General features: G+C 60.3%; 1 protein-coding gene across 1 annotated transcript in view; it reads right to left on the reverse strand.

The window, feature by feature from the left end:
* The window catches only part of LOC135983260 (kinesin-like protein KIF21B), a 42,887-nt gene that overhangs the window by 14,646 nt on the left and 4,609 nt on the right, over positions 1 to 23,632 (reverse strand). Inside the window, exons 4-26 of the mRNA XM_065594070.1 lie at positions 20,308 to 20,457; positions 18,243 to 18,377; positions 17,864 to 18,019; positions 17,327 to 17,442; positions 16,389 to 16,584; positions 14,558 to 14,747; positions 14,330 to 14,393; positions 12,897 to 13,118; positions 12,357 to 12,432; positions 11,554 to 11,653; positions 10,889 to 11,080; positions 9,680 to 9,879; positions 9,427 to 9,537; positions 8,066 to 8,134; positions 7,124 to 7,353; positions 6,695 to 6,842; positions 6,370 to 6,564; positions 3,918 to 4,019; positions 3,386 to 3,551; positions 2,859 to 2,919; positions 2,317 to 2,374; positions 1,414 to 1,619; positions 791 to 865 (exon numbers count right to left, since the gene is read on the reverse strand). Of these exons, the coding sequence (XP_065450142.1) occupies positions 791 to 865; positions 1,414 to 1,619; positions 2,317 to 2,374; positions 2,859 to 2,919; positions 3,386 to 3,551; positions 3,918 to 4,019; positions 6,370 to 6,564; positions 6,695 to 6,842; positions 7,124 to 7,353; positions 8,066 to 8,134; positions 9,427 to 9,537; positions 9,680 to 9,879; positions 10,889 to 11,080; positions 11,554 to 11,653; positions 12,357 to 12,432; positions 12,897 to 13,118; positions 14,330 to 14,393; positions 14,558 to 14,747; positions 16,389 to 16,584; positions 17,327 to 17,442; positions 17,864 to 18,019; positions 18,243 to 18,377; positions 20,308 to 20,457 (3,218 nt within the window). The remainder of the gene's footprint in view (positions 1 to 790; positions 866 to 1,413; positions 1,620 to 2,316; positions 2,375 to 2,858; positions 2,920 to 3,385; positions 3,552 to 3,917; positions 4,020 to 6,369; positions 6,565 to 6,694; positions 6,843 to 7,123; positions 7,354 to 8,065; positions 8,135 to 9,426; positions 9,538 to 9,679; positions 9,880 to 10,888; positions 11,081 to 11,553; positions 11,654 to 12,356; positions 12,433 to 12,896; positions 13,119 to 14,329; positions 14,394 to 14,557; positions 14,748 to 16,388; positions 16,585 to 17,326; positions 17,443 to 17,863; positions 18,020 to 18,242; positions 18,378 to 20,307; positions 20,458 to 23,632) is intronic.

Raw genomic sequence — 23,632 nt, forward strand, 5'->3', positions numbered from 1 at the left:
GAGGGAGGCGTGAAGCCAACGTCCGAAGTCCTGAGCCGGGGTGTTCAGAAAGAGACCCATGATCACAAGCCTGGTCCGGGGATCTACCCCCTGCCCCGCACCTCCACTCAGCACAGGGAGGCCTGCAGTGCCAGCCCATGGTGAAGTGATTATTCCCCTCTATTCGGCACTGGTGAGTCACATCTGGAGTATTGCATCCAGTTTTGGGCCCCCCGCTACAGAAAGAATGTGGACATATTGGAGAGAGTCCAGCGGAGAGCAACAAAAATGATTAGGGGCCTGGGGTACATGACTTATGAGGAGAGGCTGAGGGAACTGGGCTTGTTTAGTCTGCAGAAGAGAAGAGTATGGGGGGATTTGATAGCAGCCTTCAACTACCTGAAGGGGGGTGCCAAAGAGGATGGAGCTTGGCAAATGACAGAATGAGGAGTAATGTCTCAAGTTGCAGTGAGGGAGGTCTAGGTTGGATATTAGGAAAAACGATTTCACTAGGAGGGTGGTGAAGCACTGGAATGGGTTCCCTAGGGAGGTGGTGGAATCTCCTTCCTTAGGGGTTTTTAAGGTCCAGCTTGACAAAGCCCTGGCTGGGATGCTTTATTGGGGATTGGTGCTGCTTTGAGCAGGGGGTTGGACTAGATGACCTCCTGAGTCCTTTCCAACCCTGATATTCTATGATTCTATGGCACAGCTGGATCCAGCCCCCAGCATCGTGCCTGGGCACAGCTGAGTGCACAGGCCGGTCCCCGATGGGGAGCTAGGCCCATGTGCTCTCCAGCCTCTCCCCACTCACCTGGCAGGCTGCCCCCAGTCATAGGATTTCCTCCGGGTCAGAGGCGAGGTGTCCGAGCCACGGGACTGCCTAGGGCTGGAACAGAGCAAGACCAGATCAGTAATCGCCCCTCCTGGGGGCCAGGGCCCTTCAGGACCGAACAGGCCTACCCCAGAGCAAGCGAGCCGAGAGCCCTGGGGCAGCGCACAGATCCACCTCCCGAGCCAGGGGTCCAGCGGGCTGGATCAGGCCCCGGCACGTCCCAAGGCCAGGCCAGCGGCCCCGGCTAAGGGTTTGCGCTGTGAGCGCAGGTCCTGTTGGCTTCATCACCGAGACTGCTGCTGGAGAAGGCAGCTCCGTGCCTTCGATAAGAGGGCTGTGGAGACTGGACGCCCAACTCTGTCCGACAGCAGAACCCGGTTTGTCCCCGCCTTCCCCAGGCCCCGTCCCCCCGACGGGCAGTTTGTGGACATTGGCAATCCAAGATGGCAGAGCATACTAGCCCCACCACTGCATACTGGGACAGGCTAGGTCGACCGAGAGGAGTCCAGACTCAAGGCTCCAAGGGAAGAATACGATGGCCCAGCCCACCGCTTCCCCCAAGGGCCTGTAAGCACGTGGGGCCCATGCTTGCCAGGGCTTACAAGGTGCTGCCGCGGGTGGGCAGGCTGATGGTGCGGGAGACCTTATCCTTGTAGTAGGAATCCCGGATGGAAAAGCCGATCCCGTCTTCCTTGATCTCCATGAGGGACACCAAGGACTTGGTGATGTTCTTGGTGGAGATGTCCAGCGTGGGTCCCAGGTACTCGGCCGACACAGCCTTCATCTGGCCTGACAGCTTAGGTTCCCCCTATGGCGTGGCACAGGGAGGGGAGGGCTGAGAGGCGAGGAGTTCACTGCCCCAAGGGTAGCACGTGGAGCGAGTCTGAGACGCTGGCGCCCCTTGGCCATTCAGTTCCAAGAAGCCTCTGGGGCCAAGCACCCAGCAGTGGCAGATCTAGAGAAACCTTTCAGTTGGGCCCCGGTTGCCAGCATTAACGTTTCATGAGCTCATTAATGAGGGCAACAGGAAGTACCCCCTGTGCAAGGCTGAAACGTGTATGGCCCAGAGTGCCGGAGCAGCTCTCCCAGGAGGATTCGGCACATGGAGGGACTGGTCCAGTCAATTAGCCTCTGGGAAGGTCGCACAGCACCAGGGTGTCACATGGGTTTTATTTGCTCCCAGAGGAGGGCTAGACAGCACCAGGACACCTTGCCTGGATTCAGGGAAGCCCAGTACAGCTCAATGATGTGGCATTTGGGGGTTTAAAGTGGGCTCTACGATTCAAGGAGCCATTTATAGGGCCAAAGTAACACGCCAGGCACGGCCGTCACCAGGAGACCAGACCCCGGGCTATTTCAGTTCCAGACCCAAGACATTCCGCCCATGGAGAAGACTCCCGCCAAGGGCCACCGCCCAGCCGTGAGCACAAAGGGAGAGGGGGTACAATGGACCGAAGACCCCACATCTGGACGTTAAACGGCCCTGTCTGTGGCCGTGAACTGACCTTGAACTTGAAGTCGTCCTGGCTGGCCGAGCCCTTCATGGTGAAAGACTGGGAGAAGCTGTAGGAAACAAAGGGTTAAATGGCCGATCCCCTTTAAGGCTTAACTTAAAGCTAAAGGAAGAAACCACTGCCCATCACCCCTACCCCATAACACCAGCCTGGCTATGGTTCCTCCTCCCATTCCCCGAGGTACAGCCCATCCCCCCGGTCCCTTTCGGGGCCCTCTTCCCTCCCAGCTCTGTCTTGCCCCTGGCCCTCAAGAGGAACGATTACTGGGACAGTTCTGTACAGCCCCTGCACGCCTTGGTTTGAGCACGGCCAGTCATCGCGTGGGAGTAGCCTGTGCACCGTCGGGTCACACGTAGGAGCTCCGAGGGGCTGGAGCATGCTCGGTGCAGACAGAACCTGGAGAATTTAGCTGCCAAGCTCTAACGGGTCTACCTTGCCAATGAGTGCCACAGAGATGTGCCCCCCTCCCTCCATAGATCCCGCCGCTCGGGGCGCACGAGGCTGGGACACTGCACACTCCCTGGGGCGCTTACCTCCCCTCCGAGGCCAGGCTGAACTCCGAGATCTCCTCATCCGTGCTGGCGTAGCCGTTCTCTGCACAAGGAACAGCCAACAAGGGTGCGTCAACACGACAGAGGGTGGGAGGGCACCGCACTGGGCTGGTCCGATCAGAGCCAGCCAGCAGGCGGTCGCCAATCAGCGTGTGGCCCTTTAGGTCCTTGGGACTCCCCCAGACCACTGCTATCGTATCATTAACTCTTTGCCACCAAAGCGCCATCAGTGCATCCTCACGGCTGGACAGGCTGTGACCATGTGGGCTGATACGTCTGGATGAAGCGGGCCTATCACTCCTGCCCACAGGGTCAGAGCAATGCCAAGAGCCCTGGGGTGGGCTCCATCTGTCCCAATGGGCAGACGTGCCATCTGTATGGGCAGGGAAACACCCCAAGCCTTCCCAGCTGCTGCCAGCCCCAGGCCCCACATCAGCGCTGCTGGCTGCTTTGCCAGCCAATGCCCAGTACTCACGGGGGTCCCCAGGAGGGAAAAGCCCAGCACCCACCTTGCTGCATGTTGTGGATGAGCGCCTGCAGCTCGGGGTGGGACTCCGCTTTCTCCCGCAGGGCATCCAGGATCACATGGTTCTGGGAGGAGCTGGTCACATCCGTTTGTCTCAGGCGCCCTTCCAGCAGGCGAATCTGGGCTTCTTTCTGAGCCACCTGCAGCCCCTGTTTGGCGGGAGCAGGAGGTTACCTTCCGTCCAGCACACAGGACGGGCCAGTGGGTGGGACGGGAAATCAGCTCCTGGCTTCAGTCCCTGTCCCTGGGCACAGATGCAGGTTCCACACCAGCCTCACTCAGCTGCTGCTTGTACCCCATTCCCCTCCCTGGGTCCAGCAGCACACAGGCCAGGCAGGCCTCTCAGTCTCCCTCACCCACGCACAAAGGATGCCCCAGGCGCAGCCAAATAGCTCTGGCTCCAAACCTGACCTGCAGCAATTGTGATCCCACCCTAACAGGGGGCCTCCTGGGATCCCATGTTCTGTGACCCGCCCTCCAGAGCTGCACCCCCACTGGAAGGCCCTTTGCCTGACCTTATCGATGGATGCCTTGAGGAAGTTGTCCAGCAGGAGGCGCACCTCGGCCAAGGAGCAGGAGCTGATCACCACGGAGGTGTCGGTGGAGTCCAGCTCCTCCTACGGTGCAGGAGAGACCCCGAGGGAGGGGAATTAGAACGGCGCTGAGGGCGGTGAAGGGCAGAAAGCAGAAGGCCAGGAGAGACACCAGCGCCATGGAACCAGGGGGCGTTCCTTGACTGGCTGACGCCGGCGCTCTGCGAGCAGGCGGCGGGGACGACGACTTGCATGCCAATATTGTGCATGAGCACTCGCACTGGATGTGTGCCTGGAACCAGGCCCCTGATTGGGCCATCTATGGGGACTGAACCACACACCTGCGGATCTAAAGAAGAGGAGCTTCTACTGCCTGGACGGCAGGAGCTGCTCGCTAGCCAGGTGACCAGAGCAGACCAAGGGCAGGTTTACACTGGGAACTTATACCAGCATAGCTATGTCTCTCCAGGATATGAAAATCCTGCCCCCCCCCCCCGCCCCCATCCCGGAGAGTGTAGCTCTGCTGACCAAACTAAACAGCCACCTCCTTGGGAGGTGGATTACCTACTCCGACGGGGAGCGTCTACACCTAATCTGCTACAGCTGCAAGGTTTTAAGCGTAGACATATACTAAAAACCTGTTTATGACCTCCAGCTGCTAGGAGAGGAGCAGAGAGCTACACTGTGCTGAACCTGGGTCAGACCCCCCATGTCATTAACGGTGCGTCCACACAGCAAAGAAAAACCCACAGCAGCGAGCCTCTGGCCAAAGGATTCGGGCTTGCACTATGGGGCTAAAAGTAGCAGTGTAGACATTCCCGCTCATGGGCTCCAAGACCCTCCAGAGCCCAGGCTCCAGCCCTTGTGTGAATGTCTACACTCTTCCTTTTAGCCCCGTAGCCCTGCGAGCCAAGGCAATGGATCCAGGCTCTGAGACTTGTGCTGTGGGGTTTGCCTTGCAGCACAGACACCCGACAGGTGCCAGGGAGAAAGGCCTCATTATTAGGCTATTGTTTCTCTGTGGAAATATTTGATTAAACAAAAATTTCCTTTTTGGTCAAAATCCCACCCTCCCTTTACAAAAATTTGACATCAGAAAAGAGACTCAATGTTTGACAACAGCTTTCAGCACAACTTCGCGGTTTCAGAAAAGGGAAACTCTTTCCCAAGACCCTCAATTTTTTCGCCTTAAACCATCAAAACTGATTTTCAAAAACCACAAAAATTCCAGTTTCTCAGGGGGTGGGGCGGGGCGGGGAGAGAGAGAAACTGATTTTTTCTTCCCCCTGGGAAATTTCAAAAGAAAAACTAAAAGGGTTTGAGATTTCCTACAAAAGCAAACAGCATATTCAACCCTCTCTCCTGGCTACACCTGGAGTTGGCTCTGAATACCGGGCTGCCCCACGTGCTTGGCTTCGGTCTAGGCTACAGGAACGCCACTGTGGAACTGGGCTGGGTCGAGGCAGTTTCTCACAGGAGGTTGTGTTGCCGTATACGCAGGGAATGGAGAAAGCCCATGTTCTAAGCATGTTTGGAGCCTGGCGGCGACCCAGGCTGGAGCCTGGTGCTGACCTGGTTTTTTCTGTGCACACAGACAGGATTGAGCGTGGCTAGACCACGCCTTGCCCGCAGCACTGGATACACCATGGGTACATTTGTCCCATGGTACGGACAGGGCTTCCACTGACTCCAGCATGTGCAGAACTCCCATCAGGGCTGTTGGGCCTAGAAGCTGGTGGTGGACATCATGCTCTCCGCAGCCGTCCCTTCCACAAATAAACCATCCAGCACTGATGGAGACCCTGACGGTGACGGACCAATATATAAGGGGCTTCCTAAATCCTGGCCCCGGCCTTGCAGACCGTGCAGCTGAAGACGGCTGATTCTTGGCCTCTGCTGGTCCAAGCCAAGCCACAGCCATGTCCGTTAGCCTGGCGCCCATGGGCCTACAGCAGCCTATCGCACCAGCCCCGTGAGTGCTCAGGCACCTGCTGAACTGGGCCTTATACAGCCGTCATCAGCAAACAAGCAGAGAAAGCAGCCAGACTGCAACAGCTGCTCTGTGACGTTTCTGTAGGGAGGGGGCGAGCTCTGGGGGCTAAGAGCAGGGAGCCAGCTCGGCCCTGACTCCCTGCGTGACCCACGACACAACGTTTCAGCCCAGAAGTTGGAGCTTAGAAAGCAAGAGGACCCTGCAAACCTGCCTCCTGCACCCCTTATGCTTAAACAGCCTAGAGGAAGAGTCCAGCCAGCCAGCCTCCTGCTCACGCCCAGTCCCCACCCCAACTATCAACCAGCCCCCAGAGCACCCCCTTTCCCTTACAGCATACAATGCCCTGGGGTGATCTCCCCTGCTCCCCCTCCCGTGAGACCAACTCCCCATATACAGACCCCCTGCACCTCACCCCCGCCCGCAGGCCCCCTCCCCTGGCACCTTGGTCTCCTCCAGCTGCATGATGGTGGCCTGGCAGTCGGCGATGCTGTCGTTGATGTAGTCAATGTTGGCTGTCAGCACCTCGATCTCCTCGTTCAGCTCCTGCAGGCCCTTCTGCTCCTCCGGGCTCTCCGCCTGCAGCTTTCCCCTCTTCCCCTGCAGCGCCTCCTGCAGCAGCGCCAGCTCCTCGTGTTTCTGGGGGGCGGGTGGGAAGGAAACGCCTCAGCCGGCGCTGTCCAGGTGCCAGCAGCCTCCCTGCACTCCTGGCCCTCGGTCATGCTCAGGCCACCCAATCCCCACCAGGGCACTGCCCCCCACACCTCACCTTGATCAGCCGCTCCATGTCTGCCTCCAGGTTGACGATGGTCATCCTCTGCATGACGACGTCAAAGATGCGCCGCTCCACCGACTGCCACTTGATCCGGGCCGCCTTGCTGAAGGTCTGGCTCATCCCCTTCTTTGGGAACTTCTTCCTGCAGTGGGATGGGACATGGTCAGGGGGCTTCCACCAGGCGGGCGCTCGGCCATCACGCCCGCTAGTGCTCAGGACAGAGGGGCATTTACACATCAGGTCTGCCTCCAGCCAATATGGAGAGTCTCACGTGTCAAATCACATGGCAGAGTCGCCCACGATGATAGAGCGATTGTTTCCCGTGTTCCCACAGAACTCTGCTCCCATCTAACACCCAGGAGCCTGAGGGCCAAGCAGGGAACGAGGCCACGGGGGACACTGATTCGGAAGCACTGGTCTGACCTGATGGGCCGAGCCCCATTCATGGAGGGCGAAGGGTCTCCCAGGAAGTGGTCAATTTTCCGGTTCCACTGGCGCACGATGCTGGAGACTGAGCGAGAGCCGGACTCCGGTTCCGAGGAGGTGGTGCTGGCGGACACCTCCGCACCTGAGTCCAGCATGGCTGGCTTCTGACTCAGCCTCCCAGAGACCCGGTCCGACATGGGCTTGGCCAGGCGGCGCAGAGCAGAGACCTGGGTGAGAGCAGTGCCTGAGGGCTGGGCCTCCTGGGAACACCCGCAGGGGGCATCGCCCCCCAGCCGCAGAGCGACTCCAACGCTTCTCAGGTGGCAAAGTGAGCCTGGGAGCAGCTGAGCACCTTTCAAGAGAGCTGAGCTTATCTGGGCTGGGTGAAGGTCCGGTACCCGTGGATAGCAGTTTCCCACAATGCATCAGGAGGGGCTGGGAAGAGGCTGGGATCGAAGCACCGCACCGTCCCGCGAGCTGTACGGGTGCTGGGGCAGGAGGCAGCCTGGACGAGTCACGTGACCAACTCGGCTGCCAGGACCCAGCTCCAGGAAGGAGGGAGGGGGACACAGCCTGTTGTGCATGGTCGCACATGGCACGCAGAGAATTCCTCCTTCGTGACCCCAGAAGATCAGCTGCCCCCGGAGGCAGGCGTTTCCTCCCCCACAATCACTGTCATCTCCTGCCTGGTTACTCCTGGCTATAAAACCACCAGGCTCTGTGGGAAATCCACCCCACCCAGGGCCAGCGCTTTGGGAACAACCCAGCATTGGCGGAGCACGACCCACTGGGACAGCGGAGGGGACTATTCCGTCTGGAGAGGCCCCAGGGCCCTGCACTGTCAACGGCCCGATCCAGGAGCCAGGCCTCAGCGCCCACCCAGTCACAGCCCCGCGAGCAGCTCTCCAGACGCCCGCAGGTGCAGGGGCTGGCACTCACCTCCTGGGTTTTCCTTCGCAGCACGATTTCCTGCTGCCGCTTCTGAGACTCCAGCGCCCGGATCTGAAACTGCGCAGGAGAGAAGCCGAGCCTCAGTCGAGTCCTGAGCGGGCATGAGCCGCTAAAGAGGAACCCAGGGTCTGGGGTAGAACCCATGGCAGCAATGGGGGAAGGGGAGGGGACCCAGGGCTCCCCCACCCCCTTGCCTGGGGCCAGCACATGGCATGTTCTCAGTGCAGGCCATGGGCCAGATTTTGATCTCACCAGCAGCGGTATAAAACCTGGAGCAACTGGGGCTAATCGGGATTTATTCTGCTGTAACCGATGGCAGCACTGTGGCATTTGTACCTGCCCTGAGCAGCAACCAGAGATGCAAGAGGAAGCAATCACCTCCTCTGACCTGGGGAAGGCGGAACCTGCCACCCCACCAGGTGCTGATCTCAAGGGATAGACAGACAGATGGACAGTGGTTGGGAGAGGGGACATGCTGCGCCTTCAGCAGGAGGAGGAGTCCCCAGACAGTCGGTGGGGTGGCTGGTTTCCGCACAGGGTGCTCAGCACGCAGCTCCCCAACCAGGCAGGGTTTTACGCTGTTCTATGCTGCCGGCCCCATTCCTGGCTTGACCTGCAGGCCTTGGCCGGCCAGTGGCCCAACACGGGCTCTGAGAGGAGCGGGCCTGGGGGCCAAACCGGGCACTGATCCCAGCGGCCAGGCACCCGGAAGAGCTCTAACACACTGTCGAGCAGAGGTAGGGCAGGACTGAACGTGGAATGTTCTTGATGCAGGTGACGGCTGGATTCACATCGCAGCAGCAGCAGTGCAAATCTGGAGCGACTCCGCTAATGTCAATGCAGTTACTCCAGATTTACAACGAGCGTAATAGAGAGTGGAATCCGGTCCTCTGTTGGTGCAGCGCTTGCTCCAGATTTCCCATCGCCTTGCTCAGCCATCCCTGCGGCTCAGCCCCAGCTTTGCAGGGCTCCCCTGCTGCCCCATATCCTGAATGGCCCCACTCCCTGTCTCAGCCCTGCCCCGTCACAGGGGCTCCCCTGCCCCTGCCCCACCCTGCGTCAGGGACTCTGGGTGCAGGCTGGCTCACCCAGGTAACTGCTCACCTGTGCACAGGAGAGGGGACCTGACACATCATGCATTAGCGAGGGCTCTCCAGCACCCTCCCCATCTGGTCCCAAGGAGCCTGGCTTGGGGCATCTCCCCAGGAAAGGCCCAGACCCCTTGGAGAACCCGCACTCCCCACTGCACCCTGGCCAGCCGGTGTGGGAGCTCAGAGCTGAGTGAGGGGCACAGGCCCCAGCCAGAGCTGCCCTATCTGCAGAGCCCTGGTGAGGAGCTGGGTTCTCACCTCCTGCCTGCACTGCTCCTTCTTCAGCTGGGCGATCTCCCGATTCCGCTTGGTCTCCACCAGCCGCCTCCGCTGCTGCTGCTCCTCCCGCATCTGCTTCATCAGTGCCACCTGCGGGCCCCCCGACAGCCACACCCAGCATAAGGAGTGTGCACAAGGGGCTGTGCCCATCCACCGTCCCTCCCCAGTTTGAAGAGCTAGCACAAGCAGGCCATGCCCCTCCAGCCCCCTCCTCCTCTGCCCAGCCAGGTACCTTTGCCTTCTTCATCTCTGCCACCTCAGCCTGCAGCTTCTTGAGCTCCCGCTCATAGCGCGACTGGTTCTTGAGCAGGCAAGCACGTTCCTTCTGGGCTGCCTGCAGCTTCTGCAGGTTCCGATTCATCTCCTTCAGCCGCTTCTCGTAGTCCGCCTTGATCTTGTTGGCCTTCTCCTCCGTGTAGCATTCCATGGTGCCTGAAGGGGGTGGCGCAGAGACGCTCAGAGTGCCAGGCTAGGCCAAGCCCATCACGCTCCATCCCACCCAGCTGCCCCCTGGACCCACCAGGCCCCCAGGGAAAGCACCCTCAGTGGGGGGCACTTTAGATTAACTCTTGGCCTCCAGGGACAAGCCTGCCTGGTCCAGCAGCTCAGGAGATGTTCAATGGCCGAGTAGCCCAGACCAGTCATTGCCTGCAAGCCAGAACCATGGGCCTATTTTAGACCAATAACCCCAGTAGCAGAGCAGTGCCAGGCATGTGCCAGGGACCACACCGCTCCAGGGACTGGGTGCACACTGTTCTCCTCCAGGCAGCCATTGCTGTTCAGCCCAGAGGGGGATGCTGCTGAGAGGAGTTTGGTGGGACTCAGCTGGGGGCAGGTGTCTCAATCACTAAAGTCTCAGTTATAGCATCAGCTGCCCCACTCGGGGAAGATGCCCAGGACTGAAAAGCCCTCGAGATGGAGCTCTCTGCATGGGCAGGCTACGCTGCTGCTCCTGCATTGGAGAGCCACAGTTTCCTCACTGGGAGGAAGTCGGGAGCAGCTGGGAGCTTGGCCGCAGATGCCAGATGGTTTTGCCTCTTTGCCTGGCCCAGTCTCGCAAGGGGGCAGAGCTCATTAACGTGTGTCAGAGCTTGGAGCTCCTCCGAGAGAAGGGACTTTCCCTGGGCCCTACACCCACTGTCTCCCCACAGGGCTGCACAGCTGGGAGGTCACGGGGTCACCAGGCCCAGCCCTGATCAAGAGGCGGGACAAGTGGCACACAGCCGAGGAGAAGGATCGATCCCAGGAGCTGGGAAGCCAGACACTGAGCAGCCAGCGGGAATCTCTGGGGACCGCAAGAGGGACATGGAATGCAGGGGGCAGCAGCCCAGTTTGGGCCTCACTGGGCGCCGGGAGAACCCCAGGGTTTCTCCTGCCAGCGCTGGCTCAGAGGACCCGTGCGGTGGGATGAGCCGGGGGGTGGAGGGGGCACTGCCCGTACTGAGGTTCTGCAGCACCCGGTCCCTCTCCAGCTGGGTGTCGCGGATCTTGTTCTGCAGCAGGATTAGCTTCTCCTCGTACTGGTGCTTGAGGGTCTGCAGGCGCCGCTGGCTGTTCTCCAGCTCGTCAATCAGCTTCTGCTTGATCTCGATCTCGCAGGTCAGGTCGGCCAGATCAGCCTGGAAATTCACCACTAGAGGTGGGGGGAGAGTCAGTCAGCCAGGCAGCCCCGGGGAGGTCAGGAGGAGAGAGCCAGGCAGCCCTGGGCCAGCCTGGAGAGGGGAGGGGCAGTGCCTGGCTCACGGGTCCCCTATGGACTCTGGCATTGCAGAGGAAAGGAGGCAAATGAGGCAGGACTCAGAGGGGATGGCATCTCGCTCCTGCGGTCTTAGCCTTGCCTGGGTACCCGAAGGCGAATGCGGGGGGCTGAGGAGGAAGGGACAGAGCTTGGCAGCCAGGCCTGTGCCACTGAGCACCAGCTGAGCCGGACCACCTTAGCACCCTGACTGGCACCTCGTGCACCTCCAGCCAAGACCTGCCCAGCTCACCCTACAGGCCCACTGCAGCCGCCTACCGCCTCCCCAAAAGGGGCACAGCCCTGAGTCACTGCAGATATCCCCTGCCCCAGCCTAAGCACAGAACTGGGCGCCGTGCCCTCCGAGTTACCCTTCTCCTCCGCATCGGAGTCCGAGTCCACCAGGCTCTCCTCGCTGCCCGAATCCTCGTCCTCATCCTCACAGCCACTCTCCTCCCGCTCCTCCTCCTCCTGGGAAACAAGCGCAGGGTTAGGGCAGAGATCAGGAGCCTTCGGCCCCTCTCCTATTGTCGCAGGGGCTCAGGCCTCTCCCCATCCGCCACCCCCAGATGTGGGTGAATTAAAGCGATTGCCTCGGAAACCAGTGCCAGGCAGAGGCAGGAGAGAGGACGTTTGACCCGGGGCCAGGGGCAGGGCTGATCCCTGTGTGCAAAGGGAGTGGGCCATGTCTGGGGAGCTCCCCCCACCCTCCCCACTGAGATGGCAGCTGAAAATGAAGGACCTGATGAGAACCTCCGGGACGGCTGGGGCAGAGGGGACACGGTTCACGGGACAAAGCCCAGCTGCATGGAAAGGCCTGTGGCTAATTGCCCTGCCCCACCTGTTGCCAGGGTGTCAGATGGCACAGGGCACTGCCAGGGGGCAGAGGGGACTGTCTTACCCGCCATCCTCGGCCATGCCCTGCCCCCACTCTCCACACCTAGGCGGGGCCAAACAGCAGCAGACTGGCTGCCCTATGGGGGGTGGTCATGAACCCTGCCCCTGCCCCCCGGATCCCCTGCGACTACCACAAACAGGCTGGGCTTTGCCCCACCTCCCAGGGTGCGGCAGGACACAGCTGCCCCAAGTGCCGGCGAGGCACAGAGAAGGTCGCTGGCATTCTGGCTAGCAATCGGGCTCCCACCCCCCACTCCACGAGGGAAGCCTCCCTCACCTCCTCGTTCTCGTCCGTCTCCTCCCCGTTCTCCTGCTGCAGCTTTGGCCTCTTCTTAAAGGCCTCCTTCTCCGGGCTGCCAGGAAGAGACGGGATGAACCCCGGTGACAGGGGAGCCCTGGCACACGGTCCCCTTAGACCATACATCCCCAACACCCTCCGTCTCAGAGCCCTTCAGGAACCCAGCTTCACTGCCCTCCAGAGAGACGGGCCAGGCAGTGTTACCAGATGGAGAGACTGAGGCACAAGGAGGGGAAGGGACTCACCCAAGGTCAGGTGGCACGTCAGAGGCAGAGCTGAGAAAAGAACCCAGGAGTCCTGATTCTCTGCTGTATGGCTTTGGCTTCCCCTAGGGATGGGGCAGGACAATGTCTGGACCAGCAGGGCTGATGGGGGCTGGAGGGTGCCAGGGCTGGAAGCCAAGGGAGAAGTGGGCATCCCAATAACTATGGTCCTGCCATAATAATGAAGAGCCAGGGGTGGGAGCACCCAGAACAGCCCCCCTCCCCGCTCTGTTCCCAGCAAGGAGTTGGCCATCACCTCTTCCTCCGCTGCTTGGTCTCCTTCTTCAGCCGCTCCAGGTCCTGCTTGGCCCGCCGGAGGACTTCAGTGGCCTCTGCCTCCATGGAGACCACGGGGCTGCTGAGCGCCCCCAGGCCTGGGCCTGGAGATGAGCCCAGGGAGTACGGGGGCCTGGAGGAGACCCGCGACAGACTCCGGCGGAGCGACTCGTTCATGGCTTCGCTCTCCAAGAGCTTTGTCCTGGAGATCGGAGGGGCTTTTGGCTACGAGATCTGCTGCCCTGGGCAGATGTCCAAACACCCCAGGGGAAAATACACCCCCCGCCCGCCAACCTCTAAGGAGGGGTGACCGGGAGAGTGTGTGTTTCTGGAACCTAAACTGCCCTCGCTCAGCTCGGTCAAAGGGGCTCAGGGCTCTGCTCCCGGGGAGGGGTGCTGCAGAGGGACATCGCAGGGAAGGAAAGCTGGCATGGCCACCACTAACCATCTGCATGCCTCTCGTGGGACCAAAGAGTCACAGCAGATGCCACTTCACGGATTTAGTGCCTTCACTTAGATGGCAATGCAGCCCAGGCCACGTCACAAAGGCCCCAGGGCTTCCCACCAGGTCTGAACGCTAACGGGAGAGAAGCAACCCTATGGCCGACAGCCAGTTCTCAACAGCCACGGTGATACGCTGACATGGCAGCCTAAGGGTTAATCTTCAGCAGCGGCTGCGCTAGACATGGTGGGGCACCTCTGTTTTCTAGCATTACGGACGGGGGTCTGGATCCTCAGCGGGAGGGGCGTAAATCGGCATTGCTCCAGGGACCCCAGTGGGACAACGCTGATTTTCCACCAGCTGAGAATCTGGCCCAGAACGAGCAAGGGGATTCCTGTCTCCAGGGTTGTCAGTTTCTCCAGCACGAAATCCACATTTATGAGCAGCACTAGCTATCAGACTGCATTTCAATGTACCCCTGGGAGGCATTTAAGTCTGGATCAGCCAAGGCTCCAGAGAAAGCTTGGGAGCACAAGGGCCGGACAGGACGCCCTACAGGATGGAGACATTTCCATCTCGAATGTGGGCTTTTATTTATATTTCAGCAGCACCGAGAGAGACGGGATCGAGGCCCTGTTGTGCCAGGTGCTGCACACACCCGTGAGACGGGCGCTGCCCCAAAGCACCGACAATCTAAATGGTCGCATCAGACCAAAGGCAAGAGAGGGGGAAGTGACTTGCCCGAGGTCATTGGCAGAGCTGCGATGCCAGCCTACTATTTGAACCCAGTGCCCGCGGCACCAGTCACCCAGCCGGGAGCGGCAGAGCCAGAGAGGGAATCTGGGCCTCCAGAGCCCCAGGTCAGCAGCCCCCCCGCTAGCCCGCACTGCCTCTTTGCAGGTCCTCTCAAGCTGCACGCGATACGCGGCCCCCCCAGATGGGCGGAAGGAGAGAACGTGACCCACACCCACCTGAGCTCCTCGATCTCCCGGATGTAGTTCTGAATCAGGGCGCCGATGGCCTCGTTGCCATCACCTGGAGGGACAGAATTAGGATCACGGACTAGATCAGAAACACCTAGCAGCTGGGCTGCCACTCAACTGCCCTTGGACCTGAGCTCTGGGGTGGCTGTAATTTTCGTGGGACCGATCCTCATGCCCCACCTCGCATACACGTTCTCCGGAGATGCCCATCCTCACCTGCCTTAGCCAGTATCAAATTAGCCTCCTGGCTCATCAGGTGGGTGACCCGGCTGTTGATGGCATCAATGGCCTCCTGCATGGCCTTCACCCTCATGCGCAAGGTGGCGTTCTCCTTCTGGAGCATGGCGTTCTCCTGGAACAAGTCACTGTAGCCCTCGGCGCCGTCCTCCCCGATCACACGCTTGCCCTGCGGGGAGAGGAGAAAGGGAGATGCAGAGAGGGCAAAGCCACAGAGTCCATCAGCCCTGGCGGAATCCAGCCGGCCACGCGCTCAATGGTGCCACACTGAGAAAGATGGGTAGGGTAACCCGACGTCCCGTTTCGGCTGGGACAAGTCCTTTTTTTAAGCCATGTCCCGGGCGTCCCGACTCTTTTTTTGGCGAAAGTGGGCATTTGTCTCCAAGGGCAAACGGGACAAACACCCAGTTTTGTCAAGGTAGTGGGGTGCAGAGGAACGTGGGGGAGGCGAGCAGCCCCATGCAGTGGGGGAGAGGCCGGGATCCAGCGGGGGGCAGGCAGGGCTCGGGTGAGCAGTGACGCTGGCCCCAGCCTTTGGGAAATAGTCGGCCTATCCCGTATGTGCTTTGCTGCTCGCCCCAGCCCTGTCTACCCTCTACATAGGGAGGGGGGCTCGCGTGAGCGGCTCAGGCCAGCCCCACATGGGGGGAGGGACTCAGGCGAGTGGCTCGAGGCAGCCCCGTGGGGGTGGGGGGGTGCGGAGGAGGAGGGGCTCAGGCCAGCCCCACGGGGTGTTCTGTTTTCCCTTTGGGAAATATGGTCAACTTAAAGATGGGTCACAGCAAGAGGAGCAGGGAAAAGGCAGAGACTCAAAAAATGGCAGGCGTGCCCGTGGGAAGGCAGAAACAGGGAGCAGCTGACATGCTGTAAGTGCCTTTTACTCAGGTAAGGTACTGATCTGAGCCCCATGATGGCAGGAGCTGAGCACCTCCCAGTTTAATGCATTTACCCTCATGCACCCCCAGGGGGCAGGGCAGTGCTCTGACCCCGGCTGGGCAGATGGGGATTGAGGCCCTGAGGCTAAGGGAGTTGCCCGAGGTCACACGGGGAGTCTGTGGCAGAGCAAGGACTTGACCACAGGGCTCCCAAGTCCCAGGCCAGTGCCATGACCACTGGGCCATCCTTCCTCTCGGGCTGGGGAGATACATGACTCAGCTCAATAGCAACCTCTGGCTGCCTAAGGGCTGGTGCTCCTGGGAAACCAGTCCAGCCAAGCTCAGCATGAAGCAGGATGTCGGATATGCCGCACAGGACAGGGATATAAAGCAGGAGGTGCCTTCCCAGCTCCGAAAGATACCCTGAAGCCTTCTCCCTGTTCAGACATGACATACAGCCCTTTAACAGCCTACCTCGCCATAGTCCCTTGCATCCTACCCACAAACTACAGCACCACTGAAACACAGCCATCTCTGGGGTGGAGCCCAGTGCCACAGCATACACTGCACCCAGGAGGGCATGGAGCTGGCCAAGGCCAGCAGAGGAGTAGCTGTACACACAGCATGGGGCCAGATCTGTGCAGGGGAGGCAGGAATACTTTCCCCATGCCATTCGAGGTGGTGTTGCTGCAGCTGGGATTTGAACCTGTGACGGCAAGGAGTCCAGGTCATACCCAGGCTTTGTACATGCAAGTAGGTCTCCCTCTAGCAGCCAGCCCCAGCAACCACAACAGCCTGCCACAAACTCAGTTAGTGGAGTTACTCCATTAGCCCAAGCGGCAGGGGCCGGCGTGGAAGGTCCTGGGTTCGATCCTCGCTGGTGACCCGAGTGGGCCGTACACACACGAGGCTTCACCTGCTCAGCCGCCCCTTACTGCCTTGTACTCCATGAGCTCCATCTGGAGGCGGGCGATCTCGGCCCGCAGGGCGCTGATCTGCTGGCTGGTTTTGTCCTGGTTCACCACCACCTTGTTCTTGATGTTGCGAGCCCGGTTGGCGTACTTGAGCGTGTTTAAGGTCTCCATGAAGTCCCGGTCAGAGGGGCTGATGCAGGCGATCATGATGGTTTGGCTAGGGAGGACGGAGAGCCAACGGGGTCAGCTGGAGCTGCCATCAAACAATGCAGCACCTGGGCCACGTCAGATCAGCCACTTCCAACACTGGCACATGGGTGCCTATTGGCAGCTCCAGCCACAACCCCCTTTGGCCTTTATTTACTTTATAAACGGGGCGTTGGCCCCTTCCACCCTGGGCCGGCACAGGCTGGGAGTGTGGCTCAGGCAGCAGCCTGCTTTGCGCTGGCAAAGAGAACCCTGGGTGGCCTCCCCTGCTCATTACAAAGTGTTGTTCAGGGAGTCGCCACCCCGGGCAGCCCATGGCAGGGCATTCGGGGCATCACTGAGACAGGAAGGGGGAGGGATTAGAGCAATCCCGTGCTGGGAAACTCAGCTGCCAAGTCCCAGATCACGAAGGGCTCAGACGCATTTTGCAAGAGCTAATTCCACGAAAGCTGCCTAATTGCGTCTGGGGCCCAGGACCAAGAGAGCCGAGATAATTACCTTCGAAAAGTCACCATGGAAACTCCACCGGACCCTCAGCAATGCACCACCCCAGGAAACCTACACGGCACTTCAGGTCCATCCCTGAGCCCGACCGCCCCTCCTGTTACTCAGAAATCCCCCACCCGCCTCAGGCGACACTCCCAGGGTGCAGACCCAGCGAGGGCACAGCTCTTCCATTCTGGGTCACACACACCCAGCTGAAGCTGACACCCGCTGGGTGACCCCACGCCCTGGCTCAGGGTGCCTGTTACCTGTTCCCCCCAAGGGAGTCCTGGAGGAGCCGGGTCAGTTTGGAGTCTCGGTAGGGTACGTGCACCGCTTTCTTGCTCTGGTCTCCAAGGGCGCTTATGACGTTTCCCAACGCCAGCTGCCAACAAAAAATGGAAGGGACTGAGTTTTCCCCCCGTACTGGGGAGAGCCCCTCCCTGTAGAAAACAAAGCTCAGGGTGATCTGAGCCACCTCTTTCCAGGGAGCGGGGGGGCTCTGGACCAATGCACTAGCAGCCAGTCAGTGCAGCTATACCAGCCAGCCAGTGTGCAGCCCCTCTCCTGCCTCCACGTTATTCCCGAGCCCCCAGACCCAGGAATCTACCCCTACTGGGGACAGTGCTGGGTAGCACAGCTAGTGGTCCCATCCCTCACCACCGAGTCCACCGTGCGACCCCTAGTGGTGACCCATGGTGGCTCAGTCTGGGAGCTAGTGAGCCAGGCAGGGTCTGTCTGTGTCCAGCAGCCCCTTTATATCCACTGCAGCCTGTCCCAGTCTCCTCTGCCCGCTAAGAGCCTACCAGGCCGCAGTTGATGGAGATGCCCTCCTTGGCTCTCTCGCCCGTAGCTCCCGTCCGCTTCAGCCTCTCCGAGCCAGCCAGGTCGACGAAGTGGAACTTGGCGGTGAGGGTCTCGTACTCGCTGGTGGCCTGGGATCCCTCTGGAAGGCCGGTCACCTGGCAAGCAGACACGCTGCAGCGTCAGTGCCTCCCGCAGGGGAACAGGGCTTTATCCCTCTGCTAAGATAGATCCCAACCCGCCCCCTCGCAGAGCATCCCGCTGCGGCTCCGCTGTCAACCAGCACGTGGCAGGGAGACGTAGGAACTAGCCTGACAGCGGCTCACGCCTGCCGTGCTGTGCGGCGAAGGGCGCTCCCCTGTCCCTCTCGCGCAGTCTCACCAGGTCGGGCTGGGCACAGACTCGCATTTGACATAGGTGGATGGTGAAGATGGCGTGGGAGCGGGAGCTCTGGACATTCATCTGGGTGCTGGCGGTTGTGCGGGACAGAGCTCCCTGCTTCAGGCACTGGATCAGCTGCAACAACAAGGAAAGGGTTCCAAGAAATTTCCACCCCAGCCTGCTGGGAGGGGGGGAGATGCCAGAGTGGGGAGGGCCCCCTAGGTCAATATGCCATAGTCACCCTGGGATGGGGGCCGCCGAGCCCCTGCATGGCATGCAGGCTCTCCTGCCGAGCCATCCAGGCCTGGGTGCCAGGGCCCCGCGGTGGGAGATCCCTGCCCAGTGGCCACAGAGAACAAGGGAGCAGGCACTGCAGGGAGACCCTGGAACAGCCCCGCTCACGAGTTACCAGGAAAGCCAAACCCCAGGCAAGAGGCCAGGGCAGAGGCTAACTCAGAGTCTGTGTGCTCGGAGAAGGGATTGGGAACCCATCCGTGCACAGCCATGGCGAGTAACGTGACACTCTACAGACCGAGGCCCTGGTGTGCTAGGTGCTGTACAAACGCTGAGAGACCACCCCAGCCCCAGCCCCACGCAGCTGACAGAGAAGGGACTTGCAAAGGTTACGCCGCAGCAAGTGGCCCGGTGGGTAACAACCCAACTCTCCCAGGGCCCAGCCCAGAGTCCTAAGCACTGATCCATGCTGCCCCCCGTGCTCTCTGCTGCACACGAAGTGTCCAGGGGCAGCAGAGGAGGCATTTGACCTCCAGGTCCTGAGGGTCGTTTCTACTATCCCCAATGGCTGGGAGACATTCCCGCTCACAGACAACGCACGAGGCAAGGGCTTCTCCAGGACCAACCCCCTCCATGCGCTTGTGCCAGGAGATACCCGCTTGAGGCAGCAGTAGAGACGCGTCCCGGCTTCACGTGCTCACAGTCCTGCCTTTGGGCCTGACTCGTCTCCCCCGGGACCAGAGCCTCCTGCAGCGACGCGTGGTTAACTAACGTCTCGTACTGCGTGCTAGGCGAGCGCTTCCCTCACCCTGGCGCTACAGGATGGGGGCTGCATTCCCACCCCCCCTTCGCCCCAGGACGCTGCTCCCATGGGAGACAGGTACCACGTGCCAACGACACAAGGGGGCATGGGAGGGCTGGGCATAGAGCCCAGACACCTGCCCTCGGGTAGCAGGGGATGAGCACATGGGCACTGAGGATGCCAGTGGGATGGCTCTCGCTAGGCCCTGCACCACATGGCACAGAGGGCAGAAGCGGGGGCCTGGAGAGAAGGAAGGATCCAAGCACACAGATTGAAGGGGTGGGGAGTGAATAATAGAATATCAGGATTGGAAGGGACCTCAGGAGGTCATCTAGTCCAACCCCCTGCTCAAAGCAAGACCAATCCCCAGAAAGATTTTTACCCCAGTTTCCTAAATGACTCCCTCAAGGATTGAACTCACAACCCTGGGATTAGCAGGCCAATGCTCAAACCACTGAGCTATCCCTCCCCTCTGTGGACTTGCCAGGAGACAGTTAACTCTGTCCAAGCTGGGCTCCCTTCTTGCTGCAAGGGGGGCTGCTGAATGTGGGCAAGAGGAGAAGGCTGGGATCAGCAGGGGGACAATTCTCCTTCGAGGGGGGGGGGCTAGTAGAGCAGTTTGGGGGGGGCGGGAGGGAAAATCCATTCACAGTCCATCCCCCTCCGCAACTCCAGACCAGCTTTGGGACCAGGGGCACAGTTGTACCGCGAAGCCGCCACAGGAAAATCTAAAGCGCTTGGCATCCTGGTGCAGTGCCCTGATGCCATCCAGGGGCGCATCAGCCGGGCACACGTCAATGCCACACCCTGAGTGTGTCTGTCCCAGGGCGGCAGCAGCCAGAGCCTCGGAGAGCTGGCTAGGAGAGCTTCTGCCCTGGGGCTGGGGCACGCTAGCACCTGACTCCCCTTGTTGTCACTGGGGGCTCTGCCCCTCACAGCACCCGGCCCCTCCATTGTGCCCCTGCCCGCTCTCCGGCGATCCAGAGCAGCCGACCCCCCCGCAGCAGCCAGGTCCCGGGCGTCGCCCACCTCATCCTGGGAGCTGATGAGGCGGGAGGTGACGCCTGTGGTGTAGATGCTGCCGCTGGCATCCTCATGGATTTTGATGTTGGACTTGCGGTGGCGGGAGTCAGGGTCTCGGGCACTGTCGAACAGGTCCAGGATCTCCTCGTTGTAGAGCTGTGGGGGAGGGAGACAGGGCAGCGGGTTACTGGGCGGCACAAGGCTTGCTGCAGAGCCTGGCACGGGGCTTCACAACTTACCTCCCGCCACTGCGGGGTGCACAGGGGCCGTGCTCAGACCCCTGGGATCTCCTGGCTCACTCCAGGTAACCCAACCTCCCCCATATGCCTCCTGGGTCGTCCCCCCACCTCTCCTCCAGGTACTCCCAACCTCCCCCCAATGCCTCTTGGGTCCCCCCCTCCTCAAGGCCTCCCCTACCCAGCACACGCAGAGCAGCACAGTGCCAGCGTGCTGTCCCAATGATCCCTAGCTAAGGGCACAGACTGGAGCAGTGAGTTCCCCAAGGCCATGCGCCAAACCAGTGGCAGAACCAGGAATAGAAAGAACCCAGGCATCCTAGCTCTGGGCCATGCCCACTAGGCCTTGCTCTCTCCTTAAAAGCTCTCAGAGAGCAGACAGGAGGCCGAGGAGCCAGCTCACCGCACCTGGCGTTCCCCCCATCGCCATGTCTGTCAGTCACCCAGCACTGTCCGTACGTCTGGGGACCCTGCTGTCCCCCTAGTTATCTGGGACTAGAGTCCAAGCAGGGTAATTATCCAGAGCCCAGCAAGTCAGTCCTGGCCCGGGGGGGGGGCGGGGGGATGTCGTCACTGACAGATTGACCTGCCCCGGTGGAGAAAGGGGCTAATTAGGGCTCCGAGCCGGGAGGTCCCCAAAGGCAGGGAAGCCAGAGCCAATTCTGCACCTTGCCCTGGATTAGCTTTGCAAGCAAGCCGTGTATCGCCAGCCCAGCTACTGCTCCCCTGCCGGGAGCGGGTGCAGCATGGAAGGGGCAAGCACTGAGCAGAAGGCGGCGGCGGAGGAGAAATGGATTTAGTGCCGGTGGCTAGTCGGGGGAAGGGGCAAGAACAGAAGGGCAGGTGCATTGAGCCCATCCCAGTCACTACAGGGCAGGAGAACGGGTGGGCTCAGAGGGAGCCCCCTGAAGGCCCAGGTCCAGAGGGGCTATGTAGTGGCTCCTCCTTGGCAGAGCAGCGTAGAACGGACAGGCTTCACCCCATCTACGATATTAACAGGCCCCTCTTTACCCTAATATGCAAGCACCTAACAATCTACCGTATTTATCCTCACGCCTCATTGTACAGATGGGGAACGGAGGCCAGAGAGACCAAGGGACGTTCCCAGAGTTACCCTGGGCGTGCATGGCAGAGCAGGGAGGAAAAACCCAGGTCTCCGAAATCCCGCCGTAGGGCTGATCCAGGCTGTGACCCTACACGAGGGATAGGTAAAGTGACCCGGCCGTCCCCCTTCCCCAGTCACCACCTGCAGATGGGATCCTGCCCTGGGGTGGTGGGCGTGCCTGGCCTCCCATTCCTTCGCCCGGCTGGCTGACAGTTCTATGGGTGGCACAGGCTGGGACCTGCCCATTTGCGTAAGTGACGAGAATCCAGCGAATCATTAACAGGGTGGGTGGTGCACTGAAGTCCCAGAAGGAAGCTGGGCTGGGGCCTCACTGCTTCTGGTGCTAGACAGGCTGCAGATCTCAACCTGGGCCTCTCGCCCACCCGGCCTTCGCCAGAGGTGCTGTGAGGCCATGTTCCAATCACAGGGTCTGGGCCCTGGCCCAGGACACAGAGTGGAGCAGTGAGTTCACCAAGGCCACATGCCAAGTCAGGGGCAGAACCAGGGGTAGAAGCCAGGAGTCCTGGCACCTGGCTGGCATTAGGCCCGTACGCAGTTCATTGCAAGGATCCCAGCTCAGGGGCTAGCAGGAAAGCACCGCAGAGCGGCTCTGAAGATAAGGCTAATCCGTTCCACTGTCCCTGGAAGTTAGCTCCAGAGCAGTAAAGCCTCCCCTCTAATGAACCTGCCCGGAGAGGTCCCAGGGCACGGGGAAGAGCACAGCAGTAACAGCAGCCCAGGTAATTACCTTGCATGCTGGCAGCCTCGGGAGCTTTAACGGATCCCCACTATCACCCCCCAACGAGAGCACCTTTTATTCCAGCTGTGCAGACCACGGCGCCGAGATGCAGCCACCTCTGGGGTGGGGGGCAGCTATCAGCACACCCCACTGGGGGAGAGGAGACATTGGGGCAAACCAGTTCCCACAGGACTGCGCTGCCCTGCTGGGTTTGCAGGGAGCATGGGTGTTCAGCGTGGAGACCACAGGCGCTATAGGCCAGCTGAGCCAGTCCCTGCATGCGTAGTGATGTACTGGCAAAGCAGCCAAGCAGGCAGCTAAAGAAGGCCTTATCTATCCTGGCCATCTCCTGCTGGCTGGCTGGCTGCAGCTGCACAGGAGCCGGCAGTGTGGCCTAGTGGCTAGAGCACGGGCCTAGGACTCCAGAGACCTGGGTTCTGGTCTGTTCCCAGCTCTGCCACTGGCCTGCTGGGTGAGTGACTCCCCCTCTCAGTGCCTCAGTTTGCCCATCTGTAAAATGGGATCATGATACTGATCTTCCTTCGTAAAGCACCTTGAGCTCTCCTGAGGCAAAGCGCTAGATACCAGCTGGGTCTCGATGATGCAACAGTAAAGCCTGAGCTCTGCTTACACTAGGGCCTTCGCGGTCACTGTGATTCTGCGGATCGCCTGGAGCGAGCAAGGCTGGACACAGCCTGCCGGGGGAATACGAACGGGCGACTCTGAAATAGACCAGAGGGGTTTGTCTGGAGGAAACTCCTGCCTCATGCTGGGACTGGAGGTTCCAGAAGCCCAGACATCTAAGTTTCTGAAACTATTTAACAGGCAAAAATATCCTGACGGGAAAACAGACAGGACACAATAAACTCAGCAGGCAGCCCCCAGCTCCAGCACTGCCAGTGTCATTAACCCTTGCAGTGCTGGAGTCTCTGGGCTTTGTCAAAGCTTCTCTATAGCCAAGAAGCTAGCATCTGCCAGCCCGGCCTTCAGACTGGACGGCTTCTGGTGCTGAACCTACAGAGCTGCAGCAAGGCCAAGGAGAAGAGATGTAGCTCCTCTTAGCCTAGGTGGGATGGTTCAGTCCACGTAAAGGGTCCACCAGGCACCCCAGGGCAGCCACGGCGATGGCCAAGTTTGCACAAACTCTCCACATGCCAGTGCAGTGGGGCCAGATCCTCAGACATAGCTTCATTGAAGTCACTGGAGTTACCCAAGCCCATAAACTCTAACAGGGCGTTCCCAAAGTGGGTG

This window comes from Chrysemys picta, chromosome 4 (assembly GCF_011386835.1).
Source record: "Chrysemys picta bellii isolate R12L10 chromosome 4, ASM1138683v2, whole genome shotgun sequence".
NCBI lineage: Eukaryota > Metazoa > Chordata > Testudines > Emydidae > Chrysemys > Chrysemys picta.